At 45.1% G+C, this 24,946-nt stretch overlaps 1 protein-coding gene across 1 annotated transcript in view; it reads left to right on the top strand.

Moving 5' to 3' along the window:
- GRIK3 (glutamate ionotropic receptor kainate type subunit 3) overlaps positions 1-24,946 on the top strand; it is a 1,015,705-nt gene that overhangs the window by 586,088 nt on the left and 404,671 nt on the right. The window contains exon 7 of the mRNA XM_075336050.1: positions 9,269-9,412. Coding sequence (XP_075192165.1) covers positions 9,269-9,412 — 144 coding nt within the window. The remainder of the gene's footprint in view (positions 1-9,268; positions 9,413-24,946) is intronic.

The raw sequence follows: 24,946 nt of genomic DNA, 5'->3' as shown, positions 1-24,946 counted from the left end.
GTAGTAACCCTTGCTTACATTGTTTTTAAAAGAAGCCAAGATGAACAGAGCTGGGATCAGGAAAGACTTTGCTACCTACCCCGGTGTCATCCTGGGGACGTTTAAGAATAGCGTTTTTTTGAATGTGCTTGATAAAAATCTAGCTGTGAATTGTACAACTGGGGCACAACTGCTGCCACTGAAGGGGTGGGTGTGTGTGGGGCCCAATTTTTGGAAAAAAGGAAGACTCCGCTTGGAGTAACCCTTGCTTACATTGTTTTTAAAAGAAGCCAAGATGAACAGAGCTGGGATCAGGAAAGACTTTGCTACCTACCCCGGTGTCATCCTGGGGACGGTTAAGAATAGCGTATTTTTGAATGTGCTTGATGCAAATCTAGCTGTGATTTGTACAACTGGGGCACAACTGCTGCCACTGAAGGGGTGGGTGTGTGTGGGGCCCAATTTTTGGAAAAAAGGAAGACTCCGCTTGGAGTAACCCTTGCTTACATTGTTTTTAAAAGAAGCCAAGATGAACAGAGCTGGGATCAGGAAAGACTTTGCTACCTACCCTGGTGTCATCCTGGGGACGGTTAAGAATAGCGTATTTTTGAATGTGCTTGATGCAAATCTAGCTGTGAATTGTACAACTGGGGCACAACTGCTGCCACTGAAGGGGTGGGTGTGTGTGGGGCCCAATTTTTGGAAAAAAGGAAGACTCTGCTTGGAGTAACCCTTTCTTACATTGTTTTTAAAAGAAGCCAAGATGAACAGAGCTGGAAACAGGAAAGACTTTGCTACCTACCCCGGTGTCATCCTGGGGACGGTTAAGAATAGCGTATTTTTGAATGTGCTTGATGCAAATCTAGCTGTGAATTGTACAACTGGGGCACAACTGCAGCCACTGAAGGGGTGGGTATGTGTGGGGCCCAATTTTTGGAAAAAAGGAAGACTCCACTTGGAGTAACCCTTGCTTACATTGTTTTTAAAAGAAGCCAAGATGAACAGAGCTGGGATCAGGAAAGACTTTGCTACCTACCCCGGTGTCATCCTGGGGACGGTTAAGAATAGCGTATTTTTGAATGTGCTTGATGCAAATCTAGCTGTGAATTGTACAACTGGGGCACAACTGCTGCCACTGAAGGGGTGGGTGTGTGTGGGGCCCAATTTTTGGAAAAAAGGAAGACTCCGCTTGTAGTAACTCTTGCTTACATTGTTTTTAAAAGAAGTCAAGATGAACAGAGCTGGGATCAGGAAAGACTTTGCTACCTACACCAGTGTCATCCTGGGGACGGTTAAGAATAGCGTATTTTTGAATGTGCTTGATGCAAATCTAGCTGTGAATTGTACAACTGGGGCACAACTGCTGCCACTGAAGTGGTGGGTGTGTGTGGGGCCCAATTTTTGGAAAAAAGGAAGACTCCGCTTGTAGTAACCCTTACTTACATTGTTTTTAAAAGAAGCCAAGATAAACAGAGCTGGGATCAGGAAAGACTTTTCTACCTAACCCGGTGTCATCCTGGAGACGGTTAAGAATAGCGTATTTTTGAATGTGCTTGATGCAAATCTAGCTGTGAATTGTACAACTGGGGCACAACTGCTGCCACTGAAGGGGTGGGTGTGTGTGGGGCCCAATTTTTGGAATAAAGGAAGATTCCGCTTGGAGTAACCCTTGCTTACATTGTTTTTAAAAGAAGCCAAGATGAACAGAGCTGGGACCAGGAAAGACTTTGCTACCTACCCCGGTGTCATCCTGGGGACGGTTAAGAATAGCGTATTTTTGAATGTGCTTGATGCAAATCTAGCTGTGAATTGTACAACTGGGGCACAACTGCTGCCACTGAAGGGGTGGGTGTGTGTGGGGCCCAATTTTTGGAAAAAAGGAAGACTCCGCTTGGAGTAACCCTTGCTTACATTGTTTTTAAAAGAAGCCAAGATGAACAGAGCTGGGATCAGGAAAGACTTTGCTACCTACCCCGGTGTCATCCTGGGGACGGTTAAGAATAGCGTATTTTTGAATGTGCTTGATGCAAATCTAGCTGTGAGTTGTACAACTGGGGCACAACTGCTGCCACTGAAGGGGTGGGTGTGTGTGGGGCCCAATTTTTGGAAAAAAGGAAGACTCCGCTTGGAGTAACCCTTGGTTACATTGTTTTTAAAAGAAGCCAAGATGAACAGAGCTGGGATCAGGAAAGACTTTGCTACCTACCCCGGTGTCATCCTGGGGACGGTTAAGAATAGCGTATTTTTGAATGTGCTTGATGCAAATCTAGCTGTGATTTGTACAACTGGGGCACAACTGCTGCCACTGAAGGGGTGGGTGTGTGTGGGGCCCAATTTTTGGAAAAAAGGAAGACTCCGCTTGGAGTAACCCTTGCTTACATTGTTTTTAAAAGAAGCCAAGATGAACAGAGCTGGGATCAGGAAAGACTTTGCTACCTACCCCGGTGTCATCCTGGGGACGGTTAAGAATAGCGTATTTTTGAATGTGCTTGATGCAAATCTAGCTGTGATTTGTACAACTGGGGCACAACTGCTGCCACTGAAGGGGTGGGTGTGTGTGGGGCCCAATTTTTGGAAAAAAGGAAGACTCCGCTTGGAGTAACCCTTGCTTACATTGTTTTTAAAAGAAGCCAAGATGAACAGAGCTGGGATCAGGAAAGACTTTGCTACCTACCCCGGTGTCATCCTGGGGACGGTTAAGAATAGCGTTTTTTTGAATGTGCTTGATGAAAATCTAGCTGTGAATTGTACAACTGGGGCACAACTGCTGCCACTGAAGGGGTGGGTGTGTGTGGGGCTCAATTTTTGGAAAAAAGGAAGACTCCGCTTGTAGTAACCCTTGCTTACATTGTTTTTAAAAGAAGCCAAGATGAACAGAGCTGGGATCAGGAAAGACTTTGCTACCTACCCCGGTGTCATCCTGGGGACGGTTAAGTATGGCGTATTTTTGAATGTGCTAGATGCAAATCTAGCTGTGAAGTGCACAACTGGGGCACAAGTGCTGCCACTGAAGGGGTGAGTGTCTGTGTGGCCCAATTTTTGGAAAAAAGGGAGACTCCGCTTGGAGTCACCTTGCGGTGTTTTACATGATTTTAGAAGGGCGTTCCATGCCTATATCTGTGTCTCCTCTTTTTCCTTGTCCTGCTCTTTTGTTTTCGCATGAGTATATGTCCTTGTCACTTTCCCATGTGTTTGTGTTGTGTTGTGAGTTGTTTGTCACCTTTTGGACACATTTGAGGGTGTTTTCTAGGTGTTTTTCTGTGTTTGTGATTGCCTGCCATTGTTTCCTATGCGGTTCGAGTTCGGTTCGTCGAACGTTCGACGAACCGAACTCGAACGGGACCTCTGTTCGGCGAACCGTCCTCGAGCCGAACCGGGACCGGTTCGCTCATCTCTAAACCTGACGTTTAATTCATGAGGAATGAACGACGTGCGTGCAATGAACGTTTTACCATTCATTCGTAATCGCATGTAGCTGTTACACACTACAATGTACCTTACGATACATCGTAAGATATTTTGTAGTGTGTGAAGTGTGTAAAGCGGGCTTAAGTATAGGTATATATATATGACATTAGCTTTCAGAGAGCAAAGTGACTATTTAATCAGTTTGGCAGAGATGGATCATTCCGACAGACTCCTTTTAAATTGATACATATAAAAAGTAAAATCAAGCAAATATGCAATATTGTTGTTTAAAACTCTCTTTACTTTCAAGAATGAAGTAGATTTTTAACTTTATTGTCTACTACTCATTGCGTAAATTACTGGTTATGGCTGTTCTCTTAGGCAAGGAGTCCAGTGCTTATAATTTTGCTGTAGAGTTTAAAAGCTTTTCTCTGAAGTTGGCTGGATCTCTCGATCTGGCAAGTTTTGGTGTCATGCCACTACATTCATTCAATGAAGCAAAGTCAAATCCTCCTCTTCGTTGCGCATACAACACAACACACAGTTAAGAAGGTACAACCATGAATTGGTCCATACTGCTAATCAATCAGGAGCACACTGTTTCCTAGCTAGCTGGAAACATTGAGGTTGTGGAGAAATTAATTCCTGATTAATAAAAGGAGACTACCCTTTTAGACAGTAATCTAGTAGCATGAAAAAGTAGCATATGTCATAAAAGGACACAAACCATACTCACCTCACCATTTATCATTGATCCAGTACTAATACTTTAGTGGTACTCTTGATTTATAAGCTACCAGTATTTAACCACTTTGGTCAATTCTGTACTGTACTACTGGTACCAAGGTTCAACATTCAGGAGGAATGGCAGTATATCATGGCATGTGTCTGATACCCTTAAAGGGAACCTGAAAGGTCCCTCATGCCCTCCCTCCTTCATTTATATATTTATTACTAAATACCCTGCCTAATGAGCTCTTTATTCTGCCTGACACCTAAACACATATTGAAAAAAGACTTTTTGATATGTTAAGCCTCTGACTAGTTGATGGGGCATTAGTTCCCCAGACTAGCCGACCCTCTGTAGGAATGGTAACAATGATGACTGTGTCATCTCCAGCTCTCTGCAAATCCCATCCATGTGCGTGGCTTTCTGCACTGTGATCATTTCTCCTCTACTTCCTGACTTCCAGAATGTCTGGAAGTGAAAAAGATGGTGGTTTCACTTTTGGACATGAGCAGTGCGCCTTTCTGAAGCTGGGATGCATACACCCGACATCAAAGATGCAATGGTGTTAGTGAAGAATGCCGCTTGTATGCACGAAATTTGCAGAGACCTCAAAATCATGCAGGCTCCCTGTAAATTATATTATCATGTCCACAGGTAGGGTTGGATTGGAGGGCATGGGGGACTTGTCAGGTTCCTTTAAGAACAAAGACATACTACCCACTTAAAGGGAACCTGTCACCAGATTTGGTAACTATAAGCCACTGGGCTACAATATACAGCATTCTAACACACAGTATATAAGAGCCCAGGTCGCTGTGTAGAACATAAAAATGACTTTACAGTACTCACTTAAATGGTCAGTTCGGTGCAGACTGGTCAAATAAGTGTCTCCGTTCCTGGGTGCGGTGCATCGTCTTTCGGCCATCTTTTTCCTCCTTCTTCTGAAGCCTAGGTGCATGACGCATACTACGTCATTCACACAGGGCGGTAATGAGGTCCTGCGCAGGCGCACTTTTATCTGCCCTGGGCAGGGAAGGTCAAAGTATTGTAGTGCGCCTGCACAGCACCTCAATGCCCACGCGTGTGCATGACGTAGGGCACGTTATGCACCTAGGCTTCAGAAGAAGGAGGTTAAAGATGGCCGAAAGAGGAGGCACCGGACACAGAGACACCAATCCAACCGGTCTGCACCGGAGCGACCTCCTAGGTGAGTATTACAACGTCATTATTATCTTCTACACAGCGGCCTGGGCTCTTATATACAGCATGTTAGAATGCTGTATATAAGAGGTCACTGGGGGTGGCCGCAGCTTAAAGGCCCCAAATCTGCTGACAGGTTCCCTTTAAAACAAAGACCAGGAAATCCATTAGTATGTGCTACTATTTTTATTATCTTTTTATGATTTACATATTTATTTTTTTAGAAGCTGAATAGCCTTTTTTATCTAAGCTGAAAAAATGAATCCACTTTTACAAAACAAACTGCATATATTACGCTAGACCTCTAGCTTATTTGCAGGCATTTAAACTTTCAAAATAGGATTTTACAGTCGTTCTAGCCTGAATTTTTTAAGCAAAGACTCCAATCGAATCAGGTATAATTCAGTTTTAGTAATGTAGACATAATGTATATATAATGAGAAAACTGGTGACAGATTTACTTTAATTGATAAAATTTAAAAAAGTATATTATACAATATATTCATTATTAAAATAGAAAGATGTATATACAACTCAAACATACTCATACATACTGTATGTCTTTTTGTGAAATATTGTGGTATTCGGCACATGCTGCATTTGATTGTCAGTAACAGGAGAACTGAGTAAGTAAAACCTTAATTTATGAAATTGGAACCTGATCTTTATCCAGTGGTGCTTTTCTTTCTTTCTTCAAACCTAAACTGGTTTTTCTCCTAACCCTGTGTTTAGTTTTGAGGGTGTCCGGTGGTAATAGGAGCATTTGTTCTTTAACGTTGTTCATTTTCTTGGACATTATTATCACCCCATAATTTATCTCCAGCTTTTTCTTCGCTTCCTGACATGGTTCTGTGACCCTATGTATTTTACAAATATCTTTTGCGCTTGGAGAATCCCAGACATGCAATTTTCTGTGTAGCCTGTGGTTGTATCTCTGGAGTGAGCTCCACCTCTAATCACAACCTCTTCGGAGTCCAGATGCCACTAGCCTCCAGTGTTATTTATCATCTGCTCCTGCAGTAAGGAGGTCACATATACACTCAGTGGATGATACATTGGCAGCTTCAGAGGTTCCAGGTCATTGGGCCAATGTACTGCCGCAGTTTTGGATCAGGTTCAGAAATGGCACTAACTCTGATTCCAATTCTGTTTCTTTCAAATAGTATTTACCTTTCAAAAATTGAAGTAGTTTACCCTGGAAATTAACTATTTCTTACTTAAATCATATTTATGAATATTTTACCAATTGCCTTAAGTCTAAATGTTAAAATGCATGCTCTAAAAACACAATTAAAGTATAAAAAAGTAAACTAAAATAACTAAGTTAATAAAAAAATAAAATAAAATTAAGAAATAACAAATGAAATGGTCTAGGTTTTTGTGACAATGCAAAGACAATATGTAAAAGCCAATGAAAATATTTTAAGTCTAAGATGTAAATTTTGGAATATATTTTTTTTTTTGCCTCGTTTATCTAGTTAGAATATATTGTACAGTAACGCACAAGACGTATTAATAAGAATATTGTCTTTATGTTCCTATTCGTATACATTGTGACCAATACTATGCAGTTCTTCCCATTATTCCTTAGATGTATGCACAAATTATATAACAGTCATCATACTTTGAAAAAGGAAGATTAAGAATTTAAGAATGGATGACACACAGGAATCTAGGAGCACCAAGTTATGGTGCTCGCCCCTCCTGACATGTCTAATTTAGCAAATATTTGGATCTGTCACAAATTAATTCGGGAACATCCTTTCTTACAAGTTTGCATTATGCAGTTCTTCTGTTTTTGCTCCTGGAAATATTGATTCTGTTAAGAATAAGAAAGAATAAGTTCACAACAATACATTTTCTGAAGGAATAAAAGAGAAATGTCACAGTGCAGAGCTATGAGAAAAGATGCTCCAGAATTGTTATGTCATGGCTAAGACAAGTATGTTCTAAAACAGACATATCAATAGATTGATCAGACCAAATACTCTATAGATCATTATTTTACTATTGCTTAGGTTGTATTAGAGAATGTCTAAGTAGGGTAAGGCCTCAATTTCTCACCTACGAGTTGTACCCGTGTTTTTAAAGGGAACCTGTCCCCAGATTTGGGGCCTATAAGCTGCAGCCACCACCAGTGGGCTCTTATATACTGCATTCTAACATGCTGTATATAAGAGCCCAGGCCGCTGTGTAGAACATAAAAAACACTTTATAATGCTCACCTAGGAGGTCGCTCCAGTGCAGACTGGTCAAATGGGTAGTGCCGCAGATCAAAGTGCGCCTGCGCAGGACCTCAGTGCCGACACGTCATGCATACCGGCTTCAGAAGAAGGAAGACCAAGATGGCCAAAAAAGGAGGCACCGGAGAACGGTGCCACTCATTTGACCAGTCTGCACAGGAGTGACCTCCTAGGTGAGCATTATAAAGTGTTTTTTATGTTCTACACAGAGGCCTGGGATCTTATATACAGCATGTTAAAATGCTGTATATAAGAGCCCACTAGTGGTGGCCACAGCTTATAGGCCCCAAATCTTGTGACAGGTTTACTTTAAGGATAGAACACCTACCTGTTATAGTCTGTGAACCTGTTTACCTCTGTGTATTTTTGCTGATTGAGTGGTCTATACTAAAACACAGAGACATGTCTGATTTTGATCCAAGTCAGATGAAACTTGTCAATGCAAGTCTATAGGTCTATGAAAAAATTGACGGCTGTCGGATATCATCCATGTGCAGTCCATGTGTGGCACCCCTGCGGCTTCAGGTGCCACAGTGTACTGCACCTCACTTAAGGTGCAGTATTCTTCTCGGATGTGGAGGAGGTTTATCACCGGTGTTTATCACATTTCACACTACATACAGCTTAATAGCCAGCCACTGGGACTGACTAGGATACATGTGGGGGGTTGGCTGCTATGGGAACGGGACTTTGCCCGCTCACAAAGTCAGTACCTGGGGAATGGAGCTACATACTGGGGAGCAAGGCAACACACACACACTCATTGAGAACAGATATGGACAAAGAAGATGTGAGACGCAGGAGAACACGGTCGCTGAGGTAAGAGCTGATAGCTCCCTCAGGACCAGCACAGTTGGGGTGCAGAGCCCCAGGTTGGTAGGAGCTTCAAGTCTCACCAGCAAAATCAGGTGAGGGGATTGCATGTCCCTTTGCCCACCTAAAGTGCCCGGGGCACAGCAGCAGACAGAGCCAGGGGTTGTGACCAGAATCCAGCCCAATAACAGACTCGCGCTGCCTGTCATACGGGACGGGAAGCAAACTCATGACACGGGTCTCTGTAGTACTACAAGTCACAGGGCTTCACCAGATACAGCGCAAGAAGGAAAGGCTCACATTTCACAACACTGGTGGTGACCTCCAAAGTATCCGGGATTGGCTAGAGCCCATCACAGCAGGGATCAGTACTTTCCAATGGCTGAATGTGTGAGCAGTGAGTAAAGAGACCTTGAACTGCACCGCTTGTGTCGAGAGCTGATAACTTGTCAATTTCTGATGGCTTGACTGCTGGGACTTGCTCTGATTGACAGAATGGAACACTTTTACCCCCATTATGATGAAGCAGTAGAGCTCAATCCATGCTTCATTAATTCCCTATGGGACTACTGAATGCTAAGCTCAACTTTTTCCAGCAACCCATAGAGAATGAATGATGCAGTGGTCAGATGTCTTACCTGCCAAACTATTTTGTACTGTGGACAAAAATGTCCCAATCTACCATTCAGCATAATTCCCGTCAATCAGCAAAAAAATCATCTATCCTGTTGTTAGTCAATAATTTGTTTTAAGCAGACAACCCCTTTAAGTAAAACATTAGTGGCAAACTTGACTGTATGAGCATGTCGGCTGTTCTATTTTATGTGAACACTGTATATACCATATGTAGTTGTGAGATTCGTGTCAATCCCAATGCCATTCCCCTTTATTTTAGACAGATGCTGCTCTGACATACGACGCGGTTCATATAGTATCTGTTTGCTATCAGCGGGCACCCCAGATGACGGTCAACTCATTGCAGTGCCATCGACATAAAGCTTGGAGGTTTGGCAACCGTTTCATGAACTTCATCAAAGAGGTAAAATACCAACTTGAAAAATAAATCTTTCAGTGTAATTCTTGTGTTCAGTAAGTTTGCAATATGCAGTAACTCGATTTATACATGCAATCTTTAGATACCACTGGAATTTTAGGCCTGACACACACTTTCCAAAGATCACACTTTCTGCTTGCTGGAAATCCAAATCCATCAAAAATAGGTTTGATAAAGCAAAGACTAGAGATGAATGTGGAAAATAAGTAAGCAGAGAAGATTTGCATTGCTCACAGAGTAGGGAATGCTATGGATATAGTCAAGCATTGGGCACTAGTATGAGTGAATATATGTTAGATTTACAGCTGTTGGGCATTTCTGTCCTCCTGACATTTAAATATATATACTAGCTGTAGCACCCGACGTTGCCCAGGATAGTAACTGTCTCACTGTTTATCTCCCAGTCTCTGTCTCCGTCTGTCTGTGTCTGTCTGTCTTTCTCTGTCTGTCTCTCTCTCTCTCTCTCTCTATCTCTTTGTCTGTCTGTTTTTCTCTGTTTGTGTCTTTCTCTCTCTCTCTCTATCTCTTTGTCTGTCTGTCTCTTTCCATGTCTGTCTCTGTCTCTCTGTCTCTTTCCCTGTCTGTCTCTATATCTCTTTCCCTGTATGTCTCTTTCCCTGTCTGTCTCTGTCTGTCTCTCTCTATCTCTTTTCTAATCTATCACTCTATCTCTTTCCCTGTCTCTCTTTGTCTGTGTCTGTCTCTATGTCTGCGTCTATCTGCGTCTGTCTGTTTCTTTGTCTGTCTCTCTCTGTCTGTCTGTCTGTCTCTTTTCCTGTCTTTCTGTCTCTTTCCCTGTCTATCTATCTCATATATATGCCATGAAATAAAAATAATTGTTGTGTCTAAGAAGTTTACTTTGTGTTTACCCTCTGTTATTCCTGTTCCAATTTTTTTTTTCTAAAATTAACAACTGAACTTTTCAATTTTCTTAGTTAAATCTGCAAACAGTCTGACAATAACAGAACTGACTGCACATTCTGAAATTGAGTATGGACATGCACCATTAAAGAAAGAAATATTCCAACATTGTGATTCTATGAGGAATGTTCGAAACGTGTTATAAGAACTGATGGCTCTTATTATCCTCTTGTTGGCCAATATACCTTTGGATTGATATTAATGACATAAGTATCTGATTCCTAATATAAGTGGTATGATAATAGCCATCAAGGCTGGAGGGAATTACGATTTTTCTGCACTGTGCCTGGAGGCTTTACCAGATTACAAGCACTAAAAATGTAGGCTAACATTACATCTCTTAGAAGTTTATGACTGCCTCTGGCTGTAGTGCATTAACAGAATATAGGCTACCAAAATAGCAGCCTATATTCTCTGCTGGGTCTATGAGTAAAGTACAGCGAATGGGATTTACCTTATAGCCCAAAGGTTCTTAGAAAAATAAGATGTTCAAATTATCTAACCTCTATATTAGAATGGGTGAAAAATAATTATTTACCTTTATTACGGACAGTACAACATATATGGTAACAGGGACAATCATGATTTTACAGTAGCCGATGGTACATTAGCTTTTCAATTATTGTTCACTTCATACTGCATTATTGGGAGTATACTGTTCCCTGTATTCTATGTAAACAGTTCCCTGTTTCCATTAAATGGAACTGGTCACATGGAAAAAGGCTATTAACCTGGAGATATAGGGTTAATCTGAACCTGCATGGCAATCCTCCTGTCAGCATTCGTGTCATTGAGGCCATGCCAGCACGGCTTCAGTCACCACTTTGTGTATGGAGAGCAGCAGCTGTAACCACACCCTCCATACTGACTGACACCATCTTCTAATGATGAGTGTCTGTCAGTCAATGTGGAGGTTTGGTTACACCTGCCAATCTCCATATAAAGAGAGGTGACTGAACCGCCGGCACCACCCCTTAACTGAAACCAAAATACTGCCTAAAGTTCTTCTCCTCCAAATAGCAGTTTGATGTGCCAACACCGGGCAGGCTTAGAATATTATTAACCTGCTGATGAACCCTATACCTGCAGGTTAATAGTATTTTTTAACATGACAGGTTCCCTTTAAGTAGAAAAAAATGTTGCAAGCAGCATAAAAAATGCTCTATAATTGAGGCATGGCAAGGATTTTGGCACAAGGTGGGCAAAACACATTTATATGTGACAATATGCATACAACTCCCCTATGCACTGTATAATGTCACCATAACTTACATATACAGTACATAGTGTGATGACCCAGCAGCCTTTAGGCCTTGTGCGCACACTGTGTTTTTACACGCGGTTTTGCTGCAGAAATTTCTTGAGAAATGTTTGATACAGGTAAAATATATCTTTGTACCGTGTTAGCTAGTAGAGAAATGTTTGTAACCTTTCTGCAGACATTTCCCATCAAAACCTATGGGAAAAAGAATAGCTGTGCGCACACAGCATTTTTTTCTCAAGAACATTCTTTCTGCAGAATTTTCTAGAGAAAATTTCTTGAGAAAATGTGCATGTCACTTCTTTTCCGCAGGTACCTGTGGTATTTCACTCCATTCACTGTAATGTAATCGTGAAATACCGCTGGTATACCGCAGGTAGCAAATGATGTGCGGTATTCCCCCCGTATAGCCGCGATTTACCTGCGGTAATGTTCATCACTGCCTGCGGTTTACAGGGAACTCATGTCATTATGACAGGAAGAGAATAAACAGACACACATATCACAGACACAGACATAGAACACACACAGATCAAACTCACACACAGACATATAGTAAACACACATATCGCACTCACACACAGACACAGACATATAGAATACACATACAAATCAAACGTACATATAAAAAAAAAAAATGCGGGCTCCGCTGTATTTTTACCATTCAGCAAGGTAAGCACACAGCAGCGGTCCAGTATTCTCAGGCTGGGGAGGGCGAGGGCCATGGTTAAGTCCCCCCCCCTCCCGCAGCCAAGAATAAAAGCCCGCAGCTGCCCCGGGACTGTCGCATCCATTATGCGGAAGTCCCGGAGTGTCCCCGGCTCTTCCAGATTGCCGTGATGCGGTGGCAATCAGGGTAATTACGAGTTAAATGGCAGCGCATTGCTGCCACTTAAGCCCAGGCTTAAACATGGCAGCGTCTATGAGGCAGCTTTCATGATTAACCTGTAAGCAAAGTGAATAAACACACACACTGAGAAATCCTTTAGTTTAAATAAAAGACAAAAAAGCCCCCTCTTTCACAATTTTATTAATCCCCCAAACACACAGCTAGAGATGGAACTGATGGATGGCCACCTATTGGTTGGGACTCATCCAATCCACTAGTCAGAAACCAGGGAAGAGGAGGGGCTAGTTAGTGGAGTGGACGGACGACATTTTGTCAGATAGTGAAAAGTCAGACAGACAGTCAGTCAGAAGTTAACATGATTAGAAATAGCAATCAATTCAACAACACACTATAGATGTTGTACAAAGCCTCATTATCGTATAGACCAAATTGCAAGTAGTACAGAGGTCTGAAAGGGTTATTAAAACATAACCTTTATGTAATTTACTGAAATAATAACACCCACTAGAAAGGGCTCTTGTGCTCATATGTGCTCGATGTAAAAATGAATGGAAATGCACCATTCAAAACTGATTCAGGACAAATACCAATTGATGGTGAAGTCTAGGGATCAGTAGTATCAATTTACACCCCCACTTCAAACCAATATAGGCGATCACAGTGGTTGTCAACAATCCCACCACTCGACTACATCTAGTAACGTATAAACTATAGTTGACACCAAGTAATATGCAACAGTTAATCCATATAATGCTATTAGATTTAGTGGATCAAAAAAATGCCTCTAAAAATATATGAATACATGAGCAGTGGCTCATATTCATTAAAATGCTAGTGGGCATATAACAAATCCACAATATCATTAGTCTGATAGCATAATATGTATAAGTACATTTAACAAAATATCACAGTGGTGATGTATAACAAAGAACGGTCTCACCCATCTGTAGATGTGCCGTCATTAGGGATCAGCCGTTCATTGAGTCCAGGCCTCCATCAATTCCATAACGGGACCTACAGTCCTACATCTGTCGCTGAGTGCTATGATCCCAACTCCTGCCCTAACAAGGGCAGGCCACAGTGGTTCCTAAGCTGGTTATACCCTTTCTTAATCCCATGAACTACCCGACGCGTTTCGTCCATGATGGACTCCTCAGGGGACTTTCATAAATAGAATTAAGGGCATTAATGCAGGTAATGGTGCCTGCTGCAAGAATCAACCAGTCCAGCATGTGAACACATGTGATCCCTTATAAACAGTATAATGCAAAAAAAGCTCCATGTATCTACTGTATGGTGCTTCACAGATTTCCTACTACTATTAAAATAGAAAATAAACATCATATACTCACCTAACCTAAGTCTATTGGCATACAGAGACAAAGGCAAGGCAGAGTAAAGTGATGACATCATCAGAATGGTGCTCGCCCTTGCTTGGGGTTCGTCTGTTTGCCTTACGGTGGCTCTGTAGGCTGCAAACCTAAAGTGACCTGCAGCATACAGAACAGAGAGCTGTAGTGCAGGGAGAACATGTTTCCCTGCTCTACCATAGTTATGATGTTTGCTCTGGCTAGGCCACTTCGAGTGAGAAGCTTGTAATGACAGCCACCTTACCTTTCCAGTATCTATCTATCTATCTAATGGGCCCCTGTTCAATAATTATGCACTGGTTCACCTTTCTAAAAGGGGATAATAATAGAATCACAGCTATGCACACTCTCCTGCCCAGCGACGCCCCTCCTCTGCTGCCCCTAGTATTACAGTCCACACACCATGTAAGTACACAGCATACTTACCATATACACAGATGACAAACAGAGCACACATAAGAAACATATTATAAGTAAAGTGTACCGCCGCACACTCTACACAACCACAGCGCAAATGCCACATAAAGCATGCATTAGACATGACACAAACGTAAACACCATATTTTCTACCAGCACACAGGCCACATACAGCTATAAACCTGGTGAAAAATTTCCGTCAAGAAATTAAAACTTGACCTGAAAACTTTTTGGCAACAAGTCCAATTTATATGCTAGTTTTGATAAATGATGTTCATTTTAAAGGGAATCTATCACCTGTAAAAATGCTATTTACCTACATATATGGGGTTAATCTGCAGGATAATAGTGTTTGAATTTTGCCCAGCGCCTGCACATTAAACCTCGTTGCTGGGAGTAAGGGTATGTGCGCACGTTGCTTTTTACCTGCTTTTTACCTGCTTTTTTGCTGCTTTTTCTTCTGCGCTGTTTAATGCCAAAATGGATGTGTTCTTCTATTCAAGCAAAGTCTATGGGAATTTGGGTTTCTTGTTCACACTATGTTGTTCAAAATGCTGCCTTTTTGTGGCAGAACTTTGGTCAAAAACTCAGCTTTGCAGTGCAAAACCCAAATGGCAAAAACAATTGACGTGTTGCTTCTTTGAAAAGCTGAGTTTTTGACCAAAGTTCGGCCTCAAAAAGGCAGCATTTTGAACAACATAGTGTGAACAAGAAACCCAAATTCCCATAGACTTTGCTTGAATAGAAGAACACATCCATTTTGGCATTAAACAGCGCAGAAGAAAAAGCAGCAAAAAAGCAGGTAAAAAGCAGGTAAAAAGCAACGTGCGCACATACCCTCAAAGAGCTTTATTCCTCCAGGAAATGTTCGAGACTTGGGGGTGCCCCAGATTCAGTCACTGCTCTGTGTATGTACCACACCCCTCTCACTGATTGACAGCTGCTCAGCCCATTCAGCATTAGAACCAGCTGTCAGCCAGTGTGTAGGCCTTGGATACATACACAGAGCAGTGACTGAATACACTCCAGCGCCGCCCTTGTGACTCAAAACTGAACGCTACCTGCAGTCATAAAGTTATTTTCCTCCCAGCAGCTGGGTTCTATGTAGAGGCATCAGGCTGAGTTCAAATGCTATTAATCTGCAGATTGACCCCCTATCTGCAGGGTAATAGCATATGTATATGTGACGTGTTCCCATTGAGCCTCTGTTCAAAGTCTCACCAATAGTTTCAATTAAAAATGACGTAAACTGCAATGCATACCATAGAAAGTTACCAACCCATTTGTATTATAATGGGCTTCCTCATGGTTCTTTTCTGGCAAGACTAGCACTAAATGGTGCACTATGCTTTTCATCAAATGTAGCTAAAGACGGAGCCCGTGAGCTTCAGTGTGGACACAGCTTTGTTACACTATGTGATAAATTTTCATATCGTACTTTAGATGTGATCGATACTGATATTGAGTGTTTATAAATATTAGATACTTCATTTGATGAAACAAAAAAGGATGGTTGAAATAATTTAAAATGACATTTTCTCCCATATAATGATAAGCATTTGCATTAAAAAGCATTTCATATCAAGCAAACTCATAAAGCAATAGTGTCCTCTAGGGGCTGCTATAATAGTTTCGCAGCACAGGCTTCAAGTTGTTTTTCCACAGAGTTTGATTTTCATTGTAGGAAAATCCTGCAATTTGCAAATAAGCATAGAAATGGCATTAATGTTTTCAGTGTGCTTCACAGTCTTCCTACAGAATATTTTCCTACTGAATTTTACCATTCAATCTTGACAATGAAACAATGAGGCATTAATATAACAGTATTTAGCTTTGCGTTAACAGTACAATATTGGATACAGATATGGACCTATCAGCTCTTTGTATGGTCAAAGAAAGTCAACATTGTGTATTTTGAGTAAAAATCTCAGTTGAAATTGCAGAAAATCATAAATAAATGCACATTGTAGTCTGATATATAATTTGATAGACAAATACTTTTGAAACAATACAGTCAAAGTATCATTTCTAAGATGGACATTTAAAGGGATTATATCAGGACTAACTTTTGTAAAGGAATAGTAGGGAGTAGCAGGGGAAGACACGGACAGAAGAGGCCCCACTGCAAGGATAATGTGTCAGGATTCCACCAGGAGGCACAGAAGCCAAGTGGACACAACTCTACCTAAGGTCCCCTTCACACGCCCGTGAAAATCACGCACATTTTTCACGGACGTGTCAAAGGTGTGTATATCCCTCCGTGTGCCATTTTTATGGCACAACGTGTGTTCTCCATGTGTTATCCGTGATAACACACGGAGATCGGGAACTTTCTCCTCACCTGTCCTGGCGTTGCTGTCCGTGGTGCTGATCTTCGGTCTCCAGTCCTGCCGACTCCCTGCTGCTGCTGCTTTCGCCCGCAGTAGAGTGAATATGCGAAGAGCATAATGAGCGGGGGTCTGAAGCAAGTGACAGCAGCAGCAGTGACTGCAGCACTGGGGACAGGTGAGTATAGAAATTTATTTTTTTTTACCAACACGTGTGTTTTCTCCGCTGTGTGTCACATGGATCACATCCGTGCGGTCCGTGTGCGGGCTATGTGACACCCGTGATGCCAGAGAAAAACTAACATGTCTATGTGTGGAGCACACGGGCAGACTTATGCTCCACACGGACACACGGTCCATAGCAAAAACACACATTGATTTTAATGGGTCTACGTGTGCCCGTGTCTCCGGCACGTGAGGAAATGGACCAAACATGTTCCGGAGACATGGACGTGTGAAGGGGGCCTAAAGCAGTAGCAAAGCTCACAGGGATGCACACACAGAGAAGGAGTAGTCAGTAAATAGAGTCAGTGCCAGGAGGTCACATCAGAACAGGGGGAATGCGCAGGCCGTAAACCGAATGGAAGCATGAGAGTCAGGACCTGAGAGAGCACGTAGGTACCAAAGCAGGAAGCAGAGACAAGGTCAGGTAACGTCACCGAAGTCAGAATACGGGAGATTAATCAGAGCAATGGAGGAGGCAGGGACCGGGATGGAAGACAGGACCGGGTTTAGGAAGACAGGGAACCCAAACAAAACACAGGAGACGGAGGTCAGAGAAAGGTCAGCTGGGTAGCAGAACGGATCAGGGAACTCACAAAACCAGAAGCGCACGCTGTAATACGGGAGCTATCACTGGCGACATTCCGGGGGAAACCATGCCAAGATAATGCAGCATGAGTCCCAAATCAATGCACTACAGGGCATGCCCCGCCCACCATACTTAACCCTGCAGGGACTAGCAGCAGTCATGACAGCATGGGCCTCTTGCAGTCCAATAGCTCATTATAAAAGACAAGTCCACCTGTGTTAGAGGTGAAATTGTACACCCTTATATTTCGGGCCCCTGTCTGGCTGCACAGGTTGCACCAATGGCATGTCTGCACGTGCGTAGTGATACAGCAAGGTGAGATATCAACAAAAGTTATGGATCACACTTATTAATAAATGAATTTAGGTTCTTCATTCAAACCCCATTGCCAAAAGTGTATAATATACACCACAGTCTGTCTTTAAATAAAACTAGCAAAAAATGGGTATTTGAGTTCCCTGCATTTGAAAGTAGCCTTGTAATGTGATGACACTATTTAAAGAAGTACTGTATGTTTATCAGATTTCTTCCCACCTAACTATTCCATAATCTTTTGTAAGTGGCATTATTGGAAAGTGAAGGAATCTTTAAGTTCGAAACAGAGCGCTCAATATTGTGATACCCTAAGGACGGACAGTGGGTAAGCACTTGGTTCAAGAGAAATTCTACTACTAATGTAACCCTTTCTTTTATTTTAACTCTTCCTAACTAATAATTTCCTAATATACTTCTGCTATGTTCTCTGCTCTCGTAAGCTTATTTCTAAGAGGTTCTAAAATACCTTTTTTGTTGTGGTAGTATTGATCTTTCTGGCTGCAGACCGGAATTGGATCAACTGAGCACTTCATTGGTGGGAGCGGGGCTACCACTATGTGAGGGACAGCAGACTGGGCACGCATGCCCAGATCACACGTCACTCTTCTCTCGGCCCCATCAGTAACTTACTCCACTAAGTTGATCTGATTCCAGTCTGCAGCCTTAAAGATCAAATCTATTACAACAATGAAGGTATTTTCGAGCCTGTTACAGATTCGCTTACAGGAGCAAAGAACATTGAAGAAGTAAATTAGGAAAGTGTTAGTTAGGGAGAGTTAGGATAAAAGAAAGGGGGTGATATTAGAAATGGAAAAACTCTTTAACGGTCACCCAGTGGAGTTGTGACAAGCACGACTCCTAAGTAAGCATGAAAAAAAACTGCTGTATCTGCCCCATGGCTGGTGGATAGTTCCTCTAGGAAATATTGGATCTAGTTGGATAAAACACATTACATTCACGGTGCTGCTGAAATAAAATGATTGTTTAACAAAAATGCTAAAAAGGTTTTTTATTTTTAATCACAGCACATTTCAACATCATATTAGTGTCGCTATTGAGTAGAAATAAAAAACAAATTATGGAAAAGTGGAAGCATTTAGGAACCATAACATATCAACCACAGAGCGTCATTCCGTGGAAAATTAAAGAGCATGATTGCCGAATGCTGAGGCACACAGTTTATAAAAGATGTCAACGTTCTGCTAACACAATAACTGTCATTTTGGAAACCTTGTCTAGCATTGGTTTCTGTGGCTGAGGAGCTGCATGCAAAGTTTTGTCTCCAAGCAAAATGTTAAGTGTTGGATGAAGTGATGAAAAGCACCCACAACTAGAGTAGTTTTCTGTGGAGTGAGAAACCATGGTTCTCAATTTGGCAGTCTGATGTACAATTATGGGTTCAGTGAAGGCTAGCAGAACATTAATGGCTGCATTGTGCCAATTGTAAAGCTTGGTGCAGGAGACATAATGCTATGCTGTTTTTAATATGTTGTCCGAGGCCTCTTAGTTCCAGTGAAGGGAAATCTTACAAGTGTTGTCCCCATTCATAAAATCTGTGTCTGTGTGACTGGTATTGGATGCGACACTGAGGGGTCATACACAGGTAGAGCCACTGAGTTCACTGATTGGCTGCAGCACTATTAAAGTAACATCAGCACCATAGACAAAGCCAGACACTGGAAGCAGACATTTGGATCTTCACTCAAGAATAGTTAGTAAAACCATGTGTTTTCTTTCTTATAACAAACTTCATCCTGGTACATACCTTTTCTGAAAGGGGACAACCTCTTAAAAGTCTGTATACCATGACATTTTTCACAATTGGATGGAGAGTGACTTTATCTGCTTGAGCATGGTTGTTCTCTGATGCACACAGCAAGGTTCATAAAGGCATGGTTGTATGAGTTTGATGTAAAAGAAATTGACTGGCCTTGACCTCAACCCCATTGAACACCTTTGGGATGAACATGGGTGGAGATCGTGAGCAAGGCACTCTTGTACTACATGAGTGTCTGACTTTATAAGATTTTTTGACAAATGGGCTCCCAAATATAGTAGAAATAGTAGTATAATAATCTATTTCAGCTGAAATAGGAGAAACAACTTAATAATTCCCTTGGATGTAGAATACTATGCCATAAAAGCTCCTGCAGGTATAAAGGGTAGGCAAGGGCATAATAATCACTGTTGCAGATGTAGCGACTGCGACAGGGCCCAGGGGTAGAAGGGGCCGATGAGTAAACAGAAACTGGAAGCTGACATCAGCGTGGCCATGACTGGGCTCATGGCTGTGACATCATGAGCCACGATAGCAGGTATGCCGACTTTGGCTGGAGGCCACTGCTCTGGCTATAGAGAAGGATACCATGCAACATGGAAGTGAAGGAAAGTGAGTAGAATTTTTTTATTTTTTATATGTTAGAGTAAGAATAACAAATATATGTACCAGTAAGGGGCAGAGAATAAGAACATATTCAACAGGATGAAGAACATATTTACAAGAAAGGGACCCAGGATAGGGACACATATATCAGGATGGGGGACATATAAACCAAGTATGGGGGACATATTCACCAGGAAGGGAAACGTATTTACCAGTAACAGAGGACAGAGGACATTTTTACCATGAATGGCCCAAGATGGAGGTCATATGATATCTATATATATATATGTATATATAATATATATATATATATATATATATATATACACAGTATATATACCCGTATACAGTATATACAGTATATATATACATATATATATATATATATATATATATATATATATCTATAACTGCCTTATTATGTCTGTCTGTCTGTCTTGCTCCAAAATTGTGTCACCGTGACAGTGTCACCGTGACAGTGTCATAAAAGTGACAACTGTCCGATTGGCCGCTGGGCTCGGCCTGGCCCCGCCCCCCCACGGATTGGCCGCTCTGGGCTTGGTCTGGCTCCGCCCCAATGAATTGGCCGCTTGCCTCGGCCTGGCCCCGCCCCCCGCATGGATTAGCCGCTCGCCCCAGACCTCCACACGCATCGCCCGCTCCAGCGTACACCGGCTCCCGGTACACATGTGCAGGGAGCCGGCACATGCTGACGCCTCGCCCTCTCAGCCCCGCTCCAGCGTACACCGGCTCCCGGTACACATGTGCAGGGAGCCGGCATACGCTGACGCCTTGCCCGCTTAGCCCCGCTCCAGCATACACCGGCTCCCGGTACACATGTGCAGGGAGCCGACATACGCTGACGCCTCGCCCGCTCAGCCCCGCTCTAGCATCCACCGGCTCCCGGTACACATGTGCAGAGAGCCGGCATACGCTGACGCCTCACCCGCTCACCCCCGCCACACGTTGGCACACTCGGCCCCGCACCTGGCGGACATACTGGTAACCATGATACACATCGCATAACTATAGGAAGCGGTTCCCTTAGTTACCCGATGTGTATCATGGTTACCAGCGTACACCGGCTCCCGGTACACATGTGCAGGGAGCCAGCATACGCTGACGCCTCGCCCGCTCAGCCCCGCCCCCGGCACACGTTGCCACGGTCGGACCCGCCCCCGGCGGCCCCAGCATGGGGGATGGAGCACGATGGGGGGGTGCAGCATGGAGGATGGAGCACTATGGGGGGTGTGCAGCATGAAGGATGGAGCACGATGGGTGGTGCGCAGCATGGGAGATGGAGCACGATGGGGGGTGCGCAGCATGGTGGATGGAGCACGATGGGGGGTGTGCAGCATAGAGGATGGAGCACGATGGGGGTGTGCAGCATTGGAGATGGAGCACGATGGGGGGTGCGCAGCATGGGGGATGGAGCACGATGGGGGGTGTGCAGCATAGAGGATGGAGCACGATGGGGGGGGTGCAGCATGGGGAATGGAGCACGATGGGGGGTGCGCAGCATGGGGGATGGAGCATGATGGGGGGTGCGCAGCATGGGGGATGGAACACGATGAGAGGTGCGCAGCATGGGGGATGGAGCACGATGAGGGGTGCGCAGCATGGGGGATGGAGCACGATGAGGGGTGTGCAGCATGGAGGATGGAGCACGATGGGGGGCTGTGCAGCATGGGGGATGGAGCATGATGGGGGGTGCGCAGCATGGGGGATGGAACACGATGGGAGGTGCGCAGCATGGGGGATGGAGCACGATGAGGGGTGCACACCTCCCCCCAAAACACACACACACCGCCACACCCGCACAACACACCACACACACACTGGGAACCACAAACACTGCCCTACACAGACACCCACACACACACAGACAACGCCGCACACACAACACCCAACACACAAACACCGCGGCATACATAAATATACGCACATACCGCGCAACACACACACTGCACAAAACATACCTCCCCCCAAAACACACACACGCACTCCACACCCAGACAAACCACGCAACATGTGGTGCCCTGGACAAGCCAGGACGTCACAGGTACTGCAACAACACACCCCACACCCCGGCTAGGCACATCTAGGTCAAACAAAAATCCTTGTTGCCTCACTCCAGGGGCTGATGTCCACACCAGGGGGTGGAGCCAGGCGGTTGGCCCCACCCACCGAGGAGTTCACAGTCCTGGAGGCGGGAAAAGGAAGGCAGTAGAGTTTGGAGAGTTGAGAAGTGGAGAAATGAAGTGGTAGTGGAGGAGACTGACCGTGTCCGGGTGCATGGCCCGGGCACATACGGCAAGGTTGTCAGACGGTGGTGACCGTCTGCAGGAGGGGCTGATTGACGTGAACCATAAGGACCGGGGATGGGCAGTGGCCCGCCGGTGCCGGATCGGGGAGCGAAGAGAAGCCAGCACCATTCGGCAGGGCCTACGGACCCCGACCAGGCTAGGAGTCGCCGTAAAACCAGTCAATTCCATCAGCGAAGGGAACCTCCGGGGTTTCCCAGCAGTCAAGACCCGATTGAAGGCAACAGCTCAAACCGTGAAGGGAAATACAGTCACCTCTAAGGCTACAGTTCCCAGGGCCAGAGCCTGCGGGCAAAAGGGGCTCCCTCAGCCTCCATCCAAGCTGGGGAGCGGGTTACTGGTGGGAAGCCACCAGAACCGAGAATTTTGAGAAGCCGCCATTTTGGGCGTGAAAAGTCCCCGCTCGAGCATCTCCTCGAGCAGTGGAGGCGCGAAAGCCAAAACCCCACCCCTGTAGAGTAGGAGCCGGAAAAAGACTAAGGGGGATGGATGGCGTCTGACCGCATGTAGCTCGCGGCTATAAAAGCAGGGACGCCAGGACTCTGCAGCCATACTGGGTTCCTGGAAAGCACCATGGCCGAGATGCACAGCCCAACCAACAACCCCGTAGTCCCTGCGCCAGGCACCGCGGCGTGGGTGAAGGACCGGACCGCCCCGCTGCGTAACCATCTGCAGGCCCGCATGCAGCTCCTCCTGGAGGAGTGGGAGACCGACATGGCGGACGTGGTGGCTGCTATGCGGAGACGCGAGGTGGAGGAAGATTTGGAGGAGCGGGTAAGGGACCCACGCCCCTGTATTCCCGAGGGATCGGCCACTGCGGCTGGGGGCCCGGCCTGCACCCGCACACCCTGCCACCTCCCCCGCTACCCGTGTTAGTCGCTGCCGCCCCGCCACTAGGCCCGCTACCCGTCCAACCGGTAGCGATACCCTGCCAATCCGCCTTGGCGGACCGACCGGCTGCAGACGCTCGGGGCCGCCCTGAACCGCTCCTTTGGGAGCCGCCGAGACCGCAACCCCTTAACGAAGATGTATCAGAGGCCCCGGCAAGGATCGCACCAGGTGCCGTGCCCGAGCCCGGGATCGTGGCGTGGATGAAGGCCAGAGTAATTGAATTCAACCAACGCCAACAGAATCAGATATACCTCATGATGGAGCAGTGGACCAATGAGGTGGAAATGCTGATTGCGACTGCCCCGATGTATGAGATGGGAGCAGACGTGACGGAGCCGACGGGTGACCCACGCCCCCATGTCCCACAAGGACCGGCCACTGCGGCTGGGGGTCCGGCCCAGTCTCGGCCCTCTTATCACCCCTGCCATTACCCATGGGGCGCCTCAGTGTTGACCGACCTGACCTGCTGCCCCGTGCTACCACAGTAGAACCTGACGTGCTGACTGCCGGAAACCTGGAGACTGCGGCAGCTGGCGGCAACCCGCCTGGCGCAGACAGTTGATAATGACTCCGGCCCTGGCGCCGAGTCCACCTCTGAGTCCGAAAAGGCGAGTGAGCGTCTCCGCTACGAAGGAGGGCCGGTGGTTTTCTATAGCCCGCGCACCGGTGGAAATGGATACCGGGCACCCCTCTTCCAACAGTCCTGTCACTGCATGTTCGAAATGTTGGTAGCAGAGGATGAGGCCACATCGGCGGAAGAGTCAGAGTGATGGCAGCAGAGCCCCGCTGCAAGTTGTCCCCATTGGGACCACCAGTATAGTTAAAAGTTTGAATGATAAGATTGAATCAACCGAAGAAGTTTATCTGATTGAACCGTGATTAAACCGGCCGTTGCCGGCAACTCGTCCCCGCAGGGACTTTCTGCAACCGTTGCATAAGGGACTTCTTACGGACAAGCCCAAGAACTTGCAGAGCAACCACAAACTAGTGGGATGTAAATAATTGTTGGCTTACACCGTTACCGCCTCCGGAGAGCCTGATTTGGGAGGATGGGCCTGGAGGAAAGGGATGGCCCAGGCCCGCCACTACCGTAACCGGTGGCGATCCTCCGGGGGTTCAGGGGTCCCCATGGACGCGGGTCCCCTGAAAGAGACAGTACCCGCTCGAGCAGCTTGGTTCTGGACTGGGGTCAAGGGGTGCTGCCCATTTCTTAGGGGCAGCATCAGGGCCAGGTTGTTTGGGTGGGAGAAGAGCGGAAGCCGTACCGTTGTGAAATGTTGTGAGTTTTACATGTTTTTACTGTTTTTCTATCTTTTGCAGTTAACAAAAATAAAACCAGTGATGGACGGGCAGCCCGCGGACGGTCTGCATTTTACTAAAGGGGAATGTGGCGCCCTGGACAAGCCAGGACATCACAGGTACTGCAACAACACACCCCACACCCCGGCTAGGCACATCTAGGTCAAACAAAAATCCTTGTTGCCTCTCTCCAGGGGCTGATGTCCACACCAGGGGGTGGAGCCAGGCGGTTGGCCCCACCCACCGAGGAGTTCACAGTCCTGGAGGCGGGAAAAGGAAGGCAGTAGAGTTTGGAGAGTTGAGAAGTGGAGAAGTGAAGTGGTAGTGGAGGAGACTGACCGTGTCCGGGT

This window comes from Anomaloglossus baeobatrachus, chromosome 2 (assembly GCF_048569485.1).
Source record: "Anomaloglossus baeobatrachus isolate aAnoBae1 chromosome 2, aAnoBae1.hap1, whole genome shotgun sequence".
Lineage (NCBI taxonomy): Eukaryota > Metazoa > Chordata > Amphibia > Anura > Aromobatidae > Anomaloglossus > Anomaloglossus baeobatrachus.
This window is presented reverse-complemented; position numbering and strand designations above follow the sequence as displayed.